The following is a 19516-nucleotide window of genomic DNA, read 5'->3' as shown; positions in this document are numbered from 1 at the left end:
CTGCAGACAACGACTGTCAAAACGCTGGCAGCAAGCATACGCCGCAGCGGGCGAAGGTACGTGCGGTCTATCGCTTCAACGGAAACTGAGCGGCGAATGCACGGCGCATAAAGGTCAGAGCCGTGTGGAGATAAGAGACGGTGCGGACAAACGACGAGCGCGGTAGTTGGCAGAAGTGCGCCCCCCCCCCCCCCCCCCGCTCCCTCCGGCGCTGGCTTCCTGCTTCCTTGCTCTCCGTGATAGCGCGCGTCCCCGCACGCTTCCGCTCGGGCATACGGTGCGCGGCGAAGATTTTATCTATAGGGAACCTCACGGCGACGACGACGGCAGAAATCTGGTTGAAGTGTCCATATAATTGCTATCGCAATAAAATGAATAGATCACACTGAATGACTGCAGACAACGACTGTCAAAACGCTGGCAGCAAGCGCATACGCCGCAGCAGCGGGCGAAGGTACGTGCGGTCTATCGCTTCAACGGAAACTGAGCGGCGAATGCACGGCGCATAAAAGTCAGAGCTGTGTGGAGATAAGCGACGGTGCGAGCGACGAGCGCGGTTGTTGGCAGAGTAGAAGTGCGCCCCCCCCCCCCCGCTCCCTCCGGCGCTGGCTTCCCGCTTCCTTGCTTGCGCGTGGTGGGAGATTGAGTGCGTTCGCTCTCCGTCTCTCCGTGATAGCGCGCGTCCCCGCACGCTTCCGCGCTTCCGCTCGGGCATACGGCGCGCGGCGAAGATTTATAGGGAACCTCACAGCGACGGCGACGGCAGAAATCCGGTTGAAGTGTCCATATAATTGCTATCGCAATAAAAGAGAAAGAGGAGGGGGTTGTAAGTCACGCCGTCCAATACTCGCGTTGGAGGCGGAGAGCGTGAGGCGCGCCAAGCAGTGGTGGTGTACGAAAAAAGTAGGCCAACGGAGGAGTGGGGTGTGAGAGGAGTTCGTGTTGGCGTTGGTTGTATATACGGAGCTTTGGTCAAGGACTGCCTGGGAACGTCGTAGAAAAGCGTGAGGAACGCGCTAGGAACGCCGTCGCCCGTGGACGCCGAGCCGATTCTTTAAGAGGCGGGCATTGTATAGCCATCGTCTAAGTGTTAAAAATACCCCATTGTCCTACTCGGAGCCGGCACCGAAGCCTCTTTAGCGAGTACGTAGCGAAGGGGTCGGTTTACTATGTTGTACCCAAATTCAACATAGCAAATCCCCAATATACCGATATAGCTAGACCCCAGCATAGCAAATCCCATCAGAGCACCAGCTTCACTGGACTTCCCTCTTCACAGGATGGAAGGGCTCCAACTTCTTTCATTGCAGAAGGATAATTTACACACACAGCCCTGTTTTCACGCCAACTGTATTTCTCTTTAGTGTCCCATAAAAACATAAGTTGCTAATCAAGCCAAGCCTTAGCCGCTGTCAGAGTGCAGGAAACTTGACGATACCGCACTACTTAACGGCACCATACAGAACATAAGACACCAAACAACCCCATCAAGTGTTGTTATTTTATTTCATTCTGAAGTTCTTGCCACAGAACCCAGCAACCGCCTCCTCGAAGCCCCCCCCCCCCCCCTAACCAGAATAAAGCCGAATTCCATGATTAAAGCTCCTTCTCTACTTCTTCAACTGCTGGAGAACTTGCTCTCCCTTGGACGGTTTCCAGAAATAGTGGTAGTTTGGCAGGACCTTGGTCAGGAAGTCCAACTGCAACGTCTGGGTCTGTACACAAAAAGTCAACATATGATTAGTAGAGACTAACACCGCAATAATGGTTCCAATTGAGCGTAAAAAGTGCTTGCATATGGTGCGTATAAGAATTGTGGATTAATGCATCCTCATTACATCACATCTTTGCTCCATGATTCTGATGTTTGGTCATAAAAAAAAGTGCTCTGAAAGCGTCAAATCTAACACAAAGAACAGCAGCAGAAGCAAGAATATTAATAGGTGAATAAAGACCAGATACACAAATTAGTCGGAAGCATGATTGGTTCGAAGCAATGTTTCGGCATCGTTGGGTGCAAAATAACCAATGGCAGGTGAAAATGTAGAAACTCAATCGTACCCTGCAAAGCTTGAATAAACTCAATGGCCCCTAACGTGTGCAAATTCTGTCCACATGAATAAAAAAATTTGGTTGATCCCTCTTATATAGGAATCAGTATAGAACACGAAAGTGAAACGTGTCTTCACAGAAGTAGTGTAATGTTTATTGCACATTGATATATAATGTCTATTGGTGTTTTGTGGCTAAAGCGCCCTTAGGCGTTGATGCACCCACGCTGACGCCTGGTGGCACGTCTCCTCCATCACGACTACCAACGTCGATGACCATGAGCAACCGTCGTGCATATGGAAGCTGCACTACGCTGCACACGCTAGCACAACGCGAAAGACGAAGCACGTAACTGACACACTAATACAACGCGCAAGACAAAGCACGTAACTGAATCGTCACCGAGTCAAATCAGCGCGTACAGCGCGTCGTAATTGCAGCCTCCGCGATCAACTTCAGAAACATTTTCAGAGCTAATTGCGGAGGCCACGCTCCGCTGTGCTGAGTACGGTGAACGCCACCTAGGTGGCGTTGGTAGTGCTTCTTGATGCCAGCGTCCCTTCGAATGCTGGCATCGAGGCGTCGTAGTGCTGAGACCACCGAAGCGTTCACTGTCGGTGCGCGTTAGTGTCATAATGCAGTACTTCTCTTTTCTGCTCGTAGGCGGCGGCACCGCCCCGAGCAAGAGCGCGGGTACACGGAGGAGTGTTAGATATATAAGGCGCGTCTGTGTAGCTCTCTGCAAATGCGTTTGTGGCGCAATGGGTTAAACGCTCGGCGATCTATCGTCGCGGACCGAGAGGTCGTGGGTTTGATTTCCAAATTTTGCATGTTTGTGGAACTTTTTCTTCTGGTTTCTTTCTTTGTATTATGTTCTATGACGTATTTCCGTGACGGAAATACGTGAGTGAAGTCTTGGTGGACCCCGGCATAAAACACTTTCGTGTTAAAACAAAGTTATAAAGGTGTTGCCACAGAGGTTCTTTCCACACCTCTATTCACCCACCAATTATTCAATAACCCGACACTGTGTGAAGACGTCATCATAAAGAGCTTGCCGTACGAATACGCAGTCAAACTTTGCCAGCACATGCGAGGACATATTGTTTATTCCTTTATCATGGCTTTGAACAAGCGCTAACTTGTTTTTCTTCCTTTTCAGGTGCAGAAAAGGGGTGGCCGATTATGTCACCAATTGTACAGGATTTGGTGAGACCGTCCCAATATTTATGAAAAAGTACCAAGTTTCTACTTGGCCCTGTCGAAACAAATATGTGTGCCACATTCAAGCTTGGTAAGGTGTGGATCCGAAGCTCTCCTCATAAGCGCACTGAGCAGCGTGCGACTTAGAACTTCCAGATTCCTTCACTTTGCCATGTTCTTCCTTTTCTGTCATTGTAGGAACGTTCTAGTGAAGAGAATTTTCGCTGTCATGAAGGGCTTTTCGAAAGCCGACAGAACTACATGCGTGTAAAACACGTTATTGCATAGCTTAATGCCAATCACCTCTCTCTACCCTGCTTCTGACGTCCTACTTCCCGACTCTGTGCGAAAAGGGGTTATAGGTGGCGAGTTGGTGCCTGTAAGCGAGCTTCGCTGCAATACGCTGGTGTATGTAGTGAAGCAAAGGTGGCATATGTTCCGCGATCTTATCAAGGTCGCCGTCATAAAAACCAATATGCTGTCACTCGAAGTACCTGCCTAGTGTCATCTCTCCAAACGATGTCTATTGCTCGTCATATCAAAGCGCGGTGGTTTCTAATTAGCTGCCGACCACGCCTAAAGCATCGCCATTACAGACACACGCTCTGAATTTCTTGCCTTTGCCCCTTACGTGAGTGTTTTAGTACTTCAACAGGGATGACATTATGCAGAGCCGTGGAACTTTACCCATACGACCAGCTTTTCCATCACATGAAGCCACTAAATACATCCAGCAAAGCCAATGCCCGTGACCTTTGGCATTTTTCTTGCACTCACTGCTCAACTGTAGCAGTCAAAATATACAGTTAAACCTGGATATAACGAAATTGACAAATTCCCGAAAAACTTCGTTATAAAGAGGATTTCATTATATGCAGGTGCGGCACAAAAATTCGAAAAAGAAACGCTTACCGTATTTACTCGATTCTAACGCGCCCTCGATTGTAACGTGCACCCATTTTCTGTGACCAAAGGGAGGAAAAAAAATCCTTTACAGTACCGCGCACCTCATGCTTTCATATAGAAATACAACTATCGCTCAAGATTTACTCCCAGTACACTAAAGTTGTGATAAACAAAAAAATTACTCCATCTCCCGCTAAAGGGAACCATGTGTGGATGCGAAGCAGCGGGAGATGGTTTCGCGGCAGCGGCCCGAGCGCTCATCGTGGCGCTGCACAGGAGAGAGAATGAGGTGCGCGCGCTCCGTCATTTTCATACCGCGGAACTACCGTGGCGCCCCCAGCGGAGTATGCAGCTTGAGCGGGAGATGGTTTCGCGGCAGCGGCCCGAGCGCTCATCGCGGCGCTGCACAGGAGAGACAATGAGGTGCGCGCGCTCCGTCATTTTCATACCGTGGAACTACCGTGGCACCCCCAGCGGAATATGCAGCTGTCGCACCACCTGTCGAGCGCGCCGCTCCGGATTCCTAGAGGAGAGAAAGGGGGGTGCGTAGGAGAGGAGAGAGAAGGGGAGGGGACGCGCATGCGCTGTGGGGGTGTGGCACGCAGGTGCCACTCCGTAGAGTATTCCTAGAGGAGAGAAAGGGGGGAGCGTAGGAGAGACGGGGAGGGGACACGCATGCGCTGTGGGGATGTGGGACGTGGGACAACAGACAGAGCCGCCGGCAAGAAATGCTTCGCATTTAAAAAGTCCCAGCATCGATTGCGACAGCAAATTAGCAGCCAGCTATACGAAGTAAGGATAGTAGTTTTATCGGCCGTATAAACTTGTAAACATTTGCTGTTTAACTAAATTGGTAGACTAATGCCTAAGCACACATACCACAGCACATGGTCAAAGCTACGCGAGCTAGGCTCATCAACTGGAAAAGGAGAGCGCCGGCTTGGCGGGCTAGGCCAGCTGCAGCAAGCGGTGGGATCAGGTTTGAATGAAGGGAGGGGGAAAGGTCATGCCTGCGGCGGCAAGATCGCCGGGTCGAGGGATGCAGGCCCGCCCTGCGCATGCTAACACGCTCGCACGCACACACACATGCGCTCGCTCTCGCCTCGCAGTTGCCGTGAATTCGAGCGCACCAAGCGCAACGCTGCCGCTTCGCATTCCGTCGCGGAGGAGAAGGTGCTTCCGGTTGCTGCTCGCGTAAAAATTACAAAATTTGGGACGAAATCTCTACGTTGTCGGAGGGGAAAATTCGTTATTTCGAGGGGGTCTCCCGCCGCCACTTCGTTACGTAGAGGTCTCAAATACATGTGCTTCTATGGAGTAACGGCTGGAAATAGAAAAACTTCGTTATATCCAGGAATTCATTATATGGAGGTTCGTTATAAGCAGGTTTAACTGTACTTGCATGCATCTCTGGCCCACAATTGTCCTCCAAATGCACTCCTAATTGTCCACAAATTGTCTACGAACAGTACAATGCCTCCTGTGATGAAACTGCCTAGTTACCCTACGTGTGATATCTGCAGGCTGGCTGCCAGTATGAGCACAGTTATTTTGATGAGCCTAAGTACTCTAAACACATACAACAATCATCTATCAAGGGTGAAATGCTTCCTCACTCCATAGTGAGTGGTTTAAAGGGCTATCTAGAATACAATCAATAGAAGCCATTTGTAAGGAAAGTCACTGGGAATCAAAGGAAAGTCATTGGTAATCCAATGCAAGCCACCGGAGTGGCCATAACCATGGATATAGCCGATGCAATCATCAGCTATATCCCATGGCTATGACCACTCCGGTGAATTCTGTAATGATAATGATAGCGTGCTCTAGATTTTGGTTTTAGTTTTACTATAGCGAGGCAGCATGAACAGAATGAGTGTTGTAATCTTATGCTTTTATGGTACAGGCTCGGCACAATTTTTTGCTGAAATGCTGTTCTGGAGCAGGATGGAGAGGATTGCGCTTGGCGCAATTTGCCCCAATTTGCTAGGCAGCAGTTCCACCACTGCATTAAGTAAAAAACTGCACTTGTAGGTCTAGGCAGTACATAAAGGTAATGACGGAGGGCCTAAAAAAATCCATCATTATCATCACTATTTCTTGATGCAAACCCCTAAAGGAAGTGTGCAATGTTTATAGACGGTTTCATCCAGCGCCCACCGCACTCTGGCAACGCTGCGCGCCGGTATCCGGCGCCCTTAGGAAACTTCCGGTAGCCGTTCCTCTTGCTCGTTTTTGTTCGCATATGCGAACACAGAATATGCGCATGTTCACTCGCGCGCTCGTCCTGCGCATATTGTGTTCTTATCGATATAAGTGCGACTTGTGGCATTTAGTGTGTTGCGTTACGGCAAGTAGCTCTTGGAGCATCGACTGTTTTCATTACGTTTACTGCTCAACGATGTTTTTCAAGTCTCCCAGATTTGCTTTACTCACTTCATCCAAGGTACGTTACTACGTGGAGTAGCCGGACTGCTATAATGCTGAATAATAAAAGTGCTACTGCACGATTGTTCTGGACGTATGTCGTTTAAATCACGCGAGAGCAGCTCGACTATCACCCCGAGCTTGCCCGCTCGTCCAGTTTCTTGCCTCGGCGTGGATCGCCATGCTACGAACATGAGTTTAAATTATTGTTTAGTGGGTGCCATGCTGCCACCGTTTTATTTTAATGTTTTTTTTATCTGCGGCACAAGTGCACTTCTGCACCTTTACTACCTAGGTACATGTGCGCATTGGTTTATCATGTTTAACGTCCCAAAGCGACTCCAGCTATGACGGACGCCGCAGTGGAGGGCTCCGGATAATTTCGACCACCTGTGGTTCTTTAACGTGCACTGACATCACACAGTACGTGGACCTCTAGAATTTCGCCTGGATCAAAATGCGACGGCTGGGGCCCAAACGGCATCTTTCAGGTCAGCAACCGGGCACCGTAACCGCTGAGCCATCGCGGCGGCCTGTGAGCATTCGTATCGGTATTACAGAGCAGAATCCCAGAAAAGTTAGCGATTTCCGTGCATGCATGTAGGAAGTTTCGGCCACATTCTAAAAGCATTTACGAATTAACGGAAGTCAATTATGGATTGCAATCTCGTGCCCAACACTACAGGTTTCATTTTGTTAGAAGTGTGGTAAATTCGTGAGCAATTAAGTTAGTCCCATTTCAGTCGACCTAGGCTTCTTGCACTAAATGACTTTTGAGAATGTACAGTTATTTGTGAATGCATATTGAAAAGCACAATCAAGGTATATGACGCAGAAAACATGTGCATGTACACATGCACAGCTTACCACTTCATCCTCCATCTTGCAGCAATAAAAGTGCCATTGCAAAATGCAAAAACGCCCGTGTGCTTGTGTTGTAGGGCACATTAAAGAACCCCAGGTGGTCAAAATTAATCCGGAACCCTCCACTACGGCGAGCCTCTCCAATCAGAACTGGTTTTGGCACGTAAAACCCCAGAAAGGAGAAAAAAGTGCCATTAAAATTTTTCTAGTTTTCGGCAGTCCCATTACCTGCCTTGAAGACAACAGCCTGCGTTCATTGCATGTCCTCACTAATATGCTCCGCATGTTGCTCCGGGGTTGTAACTGAGGGAAGGTGTTTGGAGCCCCACGAAAACGAAAATCGCACGACATCATTGTCCAGCGGATCGGGCAGCTCTCCGCCTCTAAACATCAGCTTTTGGCGATACCGATCTTTTGCTTCGGTGCTAAGCGCCTTAAAGTAGTCACTCGTCATCTCAACAATATTCACGATGTAGGAATCAGCTCATCACAGATTCCACCAAGCAGTGCAAACATTGACACGCCGGCCTCACATCGCGCATGCCTTCAAACAACATAGCTGGAAGTGCTTCTAGCTCTCCTGCCGGAAGTTCCGATGGGGCAACCAATCAGCGGCAAGCGAGGTTTGTTTGTAAGCACTGAAACCGTCTATATAACTTTTCTCACAGATCTGTGAGTGACACTGACTTCCCACATTTTCTTCAATAAATCATTATGAGTTTAATTCAAATATGACCACTAGGCAGATCCATCAAATCTGTCATCGATCTTACATGTATGTATTGATGATTGCATTAATTATGCTAGTATTTGGAATGGAACAACCATTTGCCTTCAGCAATACCAAAGGCGAAAAATTTATTATGTGGAGATTATGTGTCTGATATGTCATCATATGACCAGCGTACACAAGTGTCCCAAAACTTGAACTTTATACTTATACTAGATCACATTGACTTTTTATTGCTACAGCATTGACTACCAATGGTAGTTCACTAAAGATGAATTGATTGCTCACAAAAATAAATTAAATCTGTATTCCCTACTACATTATATAGAAATGAATAAGAACAGTTATCTATATTTTTGTGACAATAACACCACTGCAAAACACTATGCATCACTCACCGCTGGCTTTTCATTTTGGATTCTCCTTTCACAAGTACGGCCATATATTACTGTATTTTCCTTCAGCTTCTCATGAGTACTGACTTCACACATGGCCCCGATGACACAACCACTTGTCAGTTCAGTGTATCTTCCCAATTTGCCTAAGACCAATACAAAGTAAAAAACATTCTGTCATTGACAGCCTACAGCACAGCATGCAATGCAGACAAAAAAGAATGCTGGTGCACAAGTTAGCGCTGGGATGATGCAATGGATGATATGATATGACGATGGATGATGATGGATGATGGTACGATGGTGATAGTCAATGCTGAGTGATAATGACCCACACTAGTGGAATCAGTCTTAAATACTACATTAGCATCAAAGTAAAAAATTTTCATCCATCTGAATAAAGGAAACCTATACGAGCTTCTCAGTAAGAAAGCCTCGCACTTGAACAAACATTCGTCCTGTTCTGGGATTTTGTTGTTTTGTTTTATTAAACTGCGAGGCTTTCTTTCCAAGAAAACCGTACGGGCTTCCTTTGAATCCTCATGCTGCAATTCAGGTGGTTGACAATTTTTCCCTTTTATGTACTTTCCTCAACCTTGCAGGCTTCCTCAAACTGATTTGCCATTAGCATGTTGGCAGCCCAAGAGAAAATTGTAATTACCTGCATTGGAAATCTTTTACAATAATTCAAACGACATCTTAAGCTGACTTGACAAGCTTCCAGGGCATTGTTATGCAAGTGTACTTCTTGAACAATGTTTATTTTTTTCTTGTCAACTTAGAAATACAGCTTGAGCAAAACAAAATGGCCATTGTCCTAAGTTCTTACAGTGTGAGAGCAAAATAAGCATAGGTTCAACCAACAAAGCAGCAATTGCAACCGTGCTCTAGCAACCACCATATAATCTATATTACCATACAACAGATACATAGCCAGCTAACGAAGAAGTGCAGCATTCAGTAAATGAAAGTCGTAACTTCTCCTGCAAAATTATCTACAAATACTATATGTGAACTCTATGTGAAGACTCTATGTGAAGCTACGAGTGTTGCAGTTTCCAGCCACAGAGCAGGTACTAGACATCACATGACTTATACTAGTTAAGTGATTATTACAAATATATTAATGGTATGACAATGTACATGAGCTTAATCTGTCTCTGAGGCTGTTAAACATTTAAGCTATTCACTGAAGCCCTGCTCATGATATGGTGTGCTGTTTTCCATGAAACATACAAGAGGGGACTCAAAGTAACAAGCTAGCTATATATATATATATATATATTTCTTCAATCATTTCCAAACTTTAAACACATTTATAGTACTCTCCCAAGAACACAATGGACTTGTTGCACCATTTTTTTTATTGTTCAAAACTGTTCAGTGACTTCTGCCCAAACTGGTGCCTGTCAATAGTTCTATAGTTTTCTTTTTTGCCTCCTCAACATCTTGGAAACGCTTTTTTTAAGCTATCGTTTCACATTTGGAGATCGCAAGGGGTACCATATGGGTAGTACAGAGAGAATAAGGTAGCATTTTCATCAAATTTTTGTCAGGAAGGGCTGCACACTTAGTGTCGCATGGGAGCGAGAATTATTATGGTGCACAAGCCACTTGTCTGTGTTCCAAAAAAAAAAGTTTTCGGCGAACTGCATCACACAACTACTTGGGCACTCAACGTAAAAATGCTGGCTGATCTTGCGATACAAGTGTAAAAAAATTTCCTCATATAGAACAGAACTTGATGCACATCCGCTATTTGATGTTGACTATTGCAAAACTGACACAGACGTCAATAAAGACTAAAAAAAAGCAATGCAGTGAGTAGACAAAACTTCACACACGGATTCTGCTTGGTCAAGTAATGGACATAGTGGCATTTGCCGGTATTAACTCCCGGGACTTCTACCTTAGTAAAAAAAGTTCTCGTTACTTTGGTATCCCTCTTATACATAGCTCTCATAAGAATAATCTGCAAGATTCATAAGAATTAACTCTCATGAGGAAAGCGTCATACTCACTTTTTGATTCGAGAACATTATTGTTTCCTATTGCAAGTGCTTCAGAGTCTGAGTGAGAAACAGTCAAAGGAACAACATGTGTTGCGAAAAAAAAAAAAGAGCCTTTACAAAAACTTCAAGCTCATATGTTCGGCAAAACTAAACAGATCATTCATCAAAGGTAAAGGAAAAAAAAAGGCATCATTAGCAATAATCACTGTCATGATGCCTTCATGTCATCTGCCCTATTTCAATTTTATAGCACACACAAGGATACAACTCCCAACTTCAAAAACATTGTTGTTCCCAATTGTCATCACGCTCTCTGAGTCGGGTGCATCCCCTTCTTTTCTCCTGCGATGAAAGTGAGGAAAAGTGAGCAAAATGAATAAAACATTTCTTCATGAGTCATCACTCTTTCACGATGTGAAGCGGCAGAGCTTTCGAAGTGCTTTACCACTGCAATATTCGCTGCCTTTTTTTTTTTTTTCAAATGTTTTTTCTCAACCACGGCCATTTTTTATTCGGCGCACAATGCCAGAGTGCAACCTAACTTAATCGGTAACGAACACTTGAACTTGGTTAAATACAGCTGAATACTTGAGACGGCAAACGGAATTTGTAACATTACCACCGATGTTGTCCACTTAATTCATGTTAAGATGCACCTTGACGAGCACACAAGAATTTGAATGACACTAAGCAATGTATTTACGGCTAGATAAGCATTATCTCGTGCGCTATATTTGCGAGTTACGAGCGATATGCATCGAAAATAAATGCAACACAAACTGCCGAAAAATCAAGGTACAAGACCTGTTGACTATGTAGACCTGCTCTTCAATAAGGTTGTTGTCTCCGATAATGATAGGCCCAGCTTCAGCAATAATGTGCGCAGCAGGATGAACAATAGTGCGGCTGCCTGCAGTAAATAAGCGAGTTTAGACAGGAAATACCACGATGCGTTGCAAACCAGGTAATACGTGGTTTCTGAGTGATCATAAGCACAAACCGATTGTCACATCGCCTTTTATTTCGCATTCTGCCGTCACAACAGCACCAGCGTATATCTTCACAGTTCTGGAAGTAAGTAAAACACGAAAGTTGGTAAGAAAAGCTCGTCTAAAATATCCGTGCGCGTGTGTTTAACAACGCCCAGCCTGAATGACATCCGAAGTCGTCCGCTCACCCGCCTGAAGGCTTAGGCAGAGACGCCGTGCTCATTGTGTAAAATAGTAAACGTGGATGTCTGAAAACAAGAGCTACAAATAAAAACGCAGGTATGTGGTCGCTGTAGGCTAACTCTTGCGACAAATTCAAGTGGTAATTGACAGCTCCCAAGACCACTGATCGTCAGCCATATTGGAGACTGCTGATGTGGATACGGCAATGGATACGAAAGGCATTTAAACTGGAAAATAATGCACACTAGTAAGTAATTTAAGCTGCGCAAATACATTTTATTTGTTGTATTTTTGTTGCAAAATAAAATAAAGTCAAAATAATTTAGTTTAGTCTTGTGCGTAACATCTCGATACGAGACGGATGCAAGACCAGAAAAGGAGAACCTGCCTGAAACGGCAAATATGGCAGCCTAAACAAAACGGCGCAAAATGGCATGCAAAATGACAATTTATGAAAGCAGGCATGCAAGTTTATTGTAGGTGTTCTGTGGGCATGCAGTGTGCGGTTAATGCGGTACTACAGAAGTGATGCTGTAAATACACGTAGTAACTGGAACCTCCAATTCATTGTTTTTCTATCTAGGGCGCTGTGAAAGCCTACCATGACGTTTCCTGTCTGCCACAAGACTGTGTTCGTGCTCGATCACAGCCCGTACTTTCTAACCTCATGCCAACAGCACATCGAGTTCGACATCTTCACGAAGACGCGGCAGCCAGGCATCATCCCGCTGGCTCCCATCTCGAAATCGCTTTGGACATGCAGCGTCGAAGCAGCGTTCGAGTACTGTCGTATCGTGTGGGACATTTTCCCGACAAGTAAACTCATCAGATTCGTCGTCAGCGGCACTTCGGCTCGCTATTTGAATTCGTGGATGCAGGAAGACCAGAGTATGTCCTACCTGATGGCCGTTATGGCCCAAGTGGGTGCGCCTTCGGAATCTGGGGCTGCTAAGGACTACAACATTCTCACCGGACTCACCGCCGCGATAGAAGCCCTGTGCGAGTGTAGCGAAGTGCAGCACGAGTGCCGCACGTCTCTTACCGAAACGGCTGGCAAGATGGTCAACAGAGGCCGAATCGTGTGCATCACGTCGATGAAAACGGACGCCGAGATACGAATGATCGAGGAGAGGTTCTACGCCCGACTAACAGAGCAGAACAAACTGGCGTCTGGGACTGATTGCCTCATGCCCGTGCACAAGTGCGAGCTGGTCGTGCTGCTTACCTGTCCTGTCAATAAGGAAATAGATATGGCCGGCTTCTCAAAGCGTGATGTTGGATCCGTGCTAAGCAGCGAAGTTCACAGGTGCCGATCGGGAAGGCATCTGGCCGTGAAACTGGGATACCTGGTTCAAATTCACTACAATCTCGCCTCCACAACTGTCACCGGCATCCCCATGAAGGAAGAACAGAACGCAAACTCGTCTGCAAATTACGACGTTGAGCTCCTGCACCCAGCCGCTGCTCACACAGAGCTGTTCAAGACGGGCTTCAGTAATACGGAGGGTGTGCATGTGAGCACGGTGAAGGAAGGACAAACGTATGAAACAGTTACGCTAAAGTGGTGCACTCCGCGCTCAAATAGCGTAGAGTTGCAGTACTGCACAGGAGCGTTCAGGATTACCCCCGTCGATATTAACAGCAGGCCATCGTCATGTCTCACAAACTTTCTCCTCAGTGGCCGTGCAGTAATGCTTGAAATGCCAAGAAAGTCAGGCTCAAAAGTGATGTCCCACATGCTTGCCAGTCATGGTGGAGAGATATACATTCACACATTGGGGACTGGTCGGTCCACACTTGAAGACCCGCCTTCGATTAGTGAGGGCTGTGGTGGGCGAGTTACTGACTACAGAATCAATGACTTTGGAGAATTCATGAAGGATAACAAGCTTGTGCCCTTCAACATTGGCCCGAATGATCGCCAGGAGCCACCCATCCAGCGTGCCCTGAAGAGGCTGCAAAGGCTTACCCAGTATTGGCCCATGGTAATTAGCCACACAACCATCTTCAACATGGCTTCACAGTTGGATCCTCTTCTCACCCTAATAACCAAGGAGACCTTGACACCAGATGAGATTATTGAGTGCAAGAAAGTTATCTACCTTCTTGTTAGCATGGAGAGCAAGGGTACTGCTCTGCCAGTGCCCACCATTGGGATGCGGGGCAAAGGGCCGAAGCGTGAAGAGCAGTATAGAACCATGTGGAACGAGCTGGAGAATTACATTAGAATGCACTGCGTCACAGCTGAACACAATGTTATCTTAGATTGTCTCTTGGAGTGTAGGAAACCAGCTGACAGTGATGCTAGTGGAAATAACCAAAAGGCTGGCGTTTCAGGTATTAAAAAGTCAACAGAAAAGGGACTGTCCGTAAAGGATGAAAAGGGCGAAGGAAAATGGTCAGAAGTTGACTTGAGCTGGCGGGAAGGAAAGTTTGGGGACACAGACAAAGCGGAGGAAGGAAGCTGCAAACCTCCTTTGGCAAAGAAGGCACGTAGTAGTGGTCTAGACGGAGATATGCTGGGCTCGACTTCTCTACTGCACTTGTGGAGGAATAAAGTGAGCACAGAGAATGCTAGAAGACATGTTGAGTTTGCAGGACGATTAAATGGGGATGGTAAGGTTGCTAAGTTGTACCCGAATCTGAACATTGATGGCAACGACAATGAAAATGAGTCAAAACCAAATGCCACTGCAAGGTCCTGAGGGGTGCAAATGCTCCTTCAAGCAAATTTGTCTGTATATATGTAAAACAATGCACATGAATAAATGTTCCATGGTGTGAAATTTGCTTTGCTTCCTTAATTGGACATGCTACCCCTGCATGTTGGATTGCACATACTGCTGATTGCAAAAGCGTTCTGAGCAAGAAATGAACAAAAAAGTTTAATTTCATCGCTGCCTGGAATTTAGGTAAACATTGTGTTAGGTCCTACAGGGGAGCATTCACGCTATATACATCTTTTAATGCAAGGGTGGATGCAGTGGTGTCAAAATGCTTTTGCGGTCGGGGATACGAATTATTTTAATGAGCATTTCGAGGTGAAGGCGAGATTGTAGCAACAATGCGGAAATGCCTCCCTTACGTTCATCATTCTTTATTGTTTTACCTGAAAGGGGCGAGGGAGGAGTATCAAGGAGCGAGACGCGGTAGATGAGCGTCTTGTAGCGGCATAGCTAGGGTGATGCCGCGACAAGGAATCGTTTGCAGTCTCGCCGTAGAAGTCGCTAGAGGTGATGTCTTTATAATGGCCTCGGGGATCGGCGTCAAACAGACAATGCGGCATATAAATCTCGGAGGTCATGACAAATTTGCTGCCTTGCTATTAGAAAACGCTTGTTATTACACAAATTCAACTTTTGTATTATTGTGCTAGCTAGTTCACCACCTGCATGAAGTGGCAAGTAGGCTCTAGGTTAAGTACGCAGCGAGCGTGTGGCGTCGGTGGCGTCACTGGCGTGCGCTGCTGTGCCGGTAAGCAGTGAGCACCCACGTGTTTCTGTTTACTGCTTGGTTAACTTTTCGTCTGTGACAAATCGATGTATGTGTTATTGTATTCAACCTTGTCGAAATTGTGACGTTCCTAAAATGCCAAACCGGAGAACCATGTGTTCGAGTGGCCGTCACATACGGCAACATTCCAACGACGCGCGCTGACTGACGTGAATCACTGACATATCGTCGATTCTGTCGTGTGGGCTTTTTCGTGTAAAGGTAATTTTACGCACCTCACTGCAGAAGAGTTGACCCTAAGTCATTCGGCGAGATCGGCGTGCCATCCTGATAAGTCGGAGGCATCATGGCTCTTGCAAACAGTAAGTGAAGGCGACAGAATCAACGCTTTAGTTACCCCTGTGTGTTTACATTAACCTGCTTTCATTCGTCCCAAACTAGCGTTGCTGTACGAGCTTACGAATAACAGCGTAAGTCGGAGCATCGATCTTGTCCAACTGGCTCTGCATTCCCCCGTCTACATACCTCAAAAACGAGAAATAATCGTCTCTTGGATCTGTCGAACTATCGAGAATCGACGAAGGTGAGTGATAAATCTGGAGAGTAAATGATCTTTAAATTTGCTGTTGTCATTATGACTATGTCTGTTAAGCACGTGCAGAGTTAAGTGATCGTCACGCAGTTTCTTTTTTTACGTTAGCTCGAAGCTGACAAGCAATGAAGCTGGCACTCTTTGGAACATACTTCGGTCGTTGGTCAACGATATGCAGCCCCTTGAGGTTACTATGGTTGTTCAAGACTCGTTCCTACAGGTAATCCAAGTTCGTATTACGTAGTAGCATTTTTGTAAACACTGCTGAGATGAACACCTTGTTTCAACCTGTATGCAAGTCCGTTCTTTTAATTTCAGCAGAAAGTTATATTACCGCTCACGTATTCAAAAACAAAAGTATATTTTATGTTCTTTTATTACTTCTCATTAAATGTTTGACTCTCATTGATCATTATTTTCCATAACTTTTTTAGGTCAGGGTACCATGCAGTGCCAAGATTTGGCAAGAAACTTAAAGACCCATGATATACAGACTCCCGTAGCATTTAAAACTGTGTTAGCTTGAAGCTTGAGTTAAAGCGATAAAGAAAAATGCTTTATTCTTGGTTGATTTCTTGCACCAAGTTGCATCCCTACTGTTAGAATAATATGTGGCAATGAATTCCTAAACCATTTCCTAAACTTCTCATAACAACCATTACAGCTGTACACACAGGCACAGAAAGTTGTATCAAGTTCCTAATAGCATGACTTATTTACAGTTTACACATCATTAGCAGTTTTGTAGTTAATTCTGATGACTTGGGCATATTTTCGCTTGTCATGTTTGCATTGACTGGCACAATAAAAGGTGCTAAGCAAATACATAACTAGATATTTAATGAAACTAGTGATTAGTGAACTAGGAATTAGTGGAACCTAATTTAACGGTGACATCTTTTTGCTCGAGGAAGGACCACCTCTTTAATTAATTCACGTGAGAAGTAGAAATTTCGCTATCTGCCTCAAGCAGCTTTTCTTTCTTTTTAATCTGTTTGCCGTAGCATGGTGGCCCATCAGCCGTGGTGTTCTGCAGCTGAGCACAATGTTCATGGGATTGATGCCATGTGCCATGGAAGCTGCGTAGTGACGGTGACATGAATAAAGGCAGCTCCTGTCCTTAGATTTACATCTGCATTAAAAGTGGGCAATTACCAACTTTTTCAAATACAAATTGAATGCAAATAAGTATTGAATATCAAACTGAATATCAAATAGTCAAATGAGAACGCATATATGTACAGCAGGAATATTTATTTCAATATAATTGGGTACCACTCCTGTAGTGACTAAAGCAAAAAAAGGCAGCTATCAGGGACAAGGGATCAATTTTAAACACAGGAATACTGATTGTCAATAAAAGAACTGCATTAATAGCTGCATAAAATCTTAGGAGCCTGGTTGCAAACAAGCTTTTCAAGAAATAATGGCTACTGTATGACCAGCTTTCCGAAAACTTTAAATAAATGGTTATGATAAAAGATCAGAAGTTGTTTAAAAAGAAAGAAAAGCTGCCGAAGGACTGTGTATTATTCGAAACTTCAAATATTTGCCCACCCCTAAGTTATATTATAAAACAACGTGGTAAGAACCTTTGATCAGTTCTCCACTATTGTGTCTCTCATAGCCCATTTGTCGCTATGAGATTAATGAATAAGTTAAACAGGTAATCTGTCCTTATTAATCGATAAAATACTTAAATATCTTACAAAATGTAGTAAATAAAAAGTCAGTATGCTGTGCTCCTTCTTGCCTCATTGACTTCTTGATAACTATGAGCAGTTGCTGGATATTCTGTTACGTGATTGGAAGGGCAAAGCTCAATAATAACTACTTGAATGTGTTCTCATGCAGGCAATGCAGAAGGAACTTGAACAGATTGCGAAGACTGATTATGCAGAGTGTCTGCTGGAAACTATGACTGCTCTCATTCAGAAAGCACCGCAAAGCACACTGACCCTGAAGCTTCCAGCTTTGGTAAGACTGTGATGCTTAAGCTATTGTACAAAATGCATTGGCTTAAGCTTAAAGGAGCCCTAGAACAATTTTGTGCAAACATACCGAGTTTTTAGGGTAGGTCTTTCTGATCATTAAGTGACATATGTAAGCGTTCTGCGTAAGGCATGTAATTTATGATAAGGTTTTAAAAATGCACATCGCTACCAATCACAGCAGTGCCGCTCCTCTGAGTTTTCTGCTGCCCCGTACCCTGCTACGTTGCTGGGGTGCGTGACGTCAGTCAGGCGAGCTATCTGATTGGGTACACAGTTGCATCATCGGTAATTCTCCAACTTTATGGGTGAACAAATGTTGTTCGTAATAGTTGTAATATTGGCTAATTTGTTTCTAGAAAAAAAAGAAACAAAGAATATACACAATGACAATTTATCACTACACTCAAGCACTGCGGGCACACAGCAAGTGTCTGCTTGCGTTAGCAACGTGCTCCTTGTTCACTCGAGCTGCGCGGTTATGTTGGTCTCGAGGTTTCTTTTCGAGAGCACCATGAATTGCCCATATTGCGTTATGGGCTGCAACCTAGCGATTGGCAACTTGTCAAGCTGCAAAATCATGTCTCTCTGCAATGCAACAGGCAATTGGAGTGGCTGCAGTGCATTGGGCTGCCAGTATGCGATAGGTGCTAGAATCTGTGTTTTTGGCCACCTTCTCACACCGGAGGATTGCAACCACAATACCGTTCTCGTGTAGCAATTGGGCGCTGTGACAGGACGCTCACAGCGCATGCTGCTTGGATAGCTCTCGTTGGGGATCGGCGGCTAGCGGAGAGGCTTCGTGTGCTAGCTCCAAGACACCGGAAGTACATGGCACAACGTCACATCATGAAACAGAGCCAGTGATGCCAGAGCTTAGCCTCAATCGCTCGGCAAACGAGTTGAGTAGGAAAAGCATGGCTAGGGATGAGGGTAACTGCCCATCGCTCTCTTAATATGAGACACTTTACCTAAATTGTGCTGCAAATGTTTTACTGTAGCTGTACACTACACGCCTACAAAATTTGTCGGAACTGTTTCAGGGGCCTTGGAGCCCCGAAACATTCTTGTACTGTGAGGTAGGTAAAGGCTTGACATTCTATCTGCATAACCTCAGACTGTAAGATTCAGCTCCTCCTTGCCAAAGGTGATAGACAACAGCTGCCCCACACATCTGCACATGCTCTCTCTTTTCTTTTTAACAGTGAAGTTGTTTAAGCCAGCCGTAATTTATGGTTCGCATCAAGAAACTTTCATCATTAGCAATGAAGAAAGAAATAAAAGAAAATAAACTTTTTTGCCGAGGCAGGATTTGAGCCCGCATACCCACAGTCCCAAGGCGAGTGTCATAACCACTTGGCTATACAGCCACGCTTGCAGAACATCCATTTAAGCGAACCATATGATTGCGTTCGAGCATTGTCGTCTTTGTCCACAGCTTCCGGAAAATGCTGGCCTACGATCGCCCAGCTTCGCTGTTTCAAGCCTTGCACGGCCGAGTGCAAGGTTAAGCGTTTTTGTGCTATGGCTATGGCATTTCACTGGAATATGGTATTGCACCACTAAGCTCAAAGTCAAGTGTTTGATCCCAGGCGGTGTGGCCGAATTTCGATGGGGCAGAATGCAAAAATGCTTTTGTATTTAGATTTAGGCACATGTTAAAGAACCCCGGGGTAGTGAAAACTTATTTGGAGTCCCCCCACCCTACAGTGTGCCTCA

General features: G+C 45.3%; 3 protein-coding genes across 3 annotated transcripts in view; 2 read left to right on the top strand and 1 right to left on the bottom strand.

The window, feature by feature from the left end:
- Positions 1-1487: 1487 nt before the first annotated feature.
- On the bottom strand, positions 1488-11956 carry LOC119456155 (dynactin subunit 6-like). The gene is made up of 7 exons (XM_037717776.2): positions 11767-11956; positions 11590-11657; positions 11394-11499; positions 10855-10931; positions 10599-10646; positions 8581-8723; positions 1488-1715 (listed from the first exon to the last, which is right to left on the bottom strand). Exons 1-7 carry the CDS (start codon positions 11799-11801, stop codon positions 1611-1613), a joined length of 582 nt encoding a protein of 193 aa, XP_037573704.1. The 5' UTR covers positions 11802-11956; the 3' UTR covers positions 1488-1610.
- Positions 11957-12148: 192 nt separating this feature from the next.
- LOC119456154 (integrator complex subunit 13) lies at positions 12149-14547 on the top strand. Its single transcript, XM_037717774.2, has one exon. It carries the CDS (start codon positions 12364-12366, stop codon positions 14464-14466), a length of 2103 nt encoding a protein of 700 aa, XP_037573702.1. The 5' UTR covers positions 12149-12363; the 3' UTR covers positions 14467-14547.
- A 664-nt stretch (positions 14548-15211) lies between these two features.
- LOC119456943 (uncharacterized) overlaps positions 15212-19516 on the top strand; it is a 28052-nt gene continuing 23747 nt past the window's right edge. Inside the window, exons 1-4 of the mRNA XM_037718761.2 lie at positions 15212-15576; positions 15656-15797; positions 15915-16026; positions 17661-17783. Coding sequence (XP_037574689.2) covers positions 15561-15576; positions 15656-15797; positions 15915-16026; positions 17661-17783 — 393 coding nt within the window. The 5' untranslated portion in view covers positions 15212-15560. The remainder of the gene's footprint in view (positions 15577-15655; positions 15798-15914; positions 16027-17660; positions 17784-19516) is intronic.

Source organism: Dermacentor silvarum, chromosome 6 (genome assembly GCF_013339745.2).
Source record: "Dermacentor silvarum isolate Dsil-2018 chromosome 6, BIME_Dsil_1.4, whole genome shotgun sequence".
In the NCBI taxonomy this organism is placed as follows: Eukaryota; Metazoa; Arthropoda; class Arachnida; order Ixodida; family Ixodidae; genus Dermacentor; species Dermacentor silvarum.
Note: the sequence above shows the minus strand (reverse complement) of the source record. Positions and strands in the feature narration are given on the sequence as shown.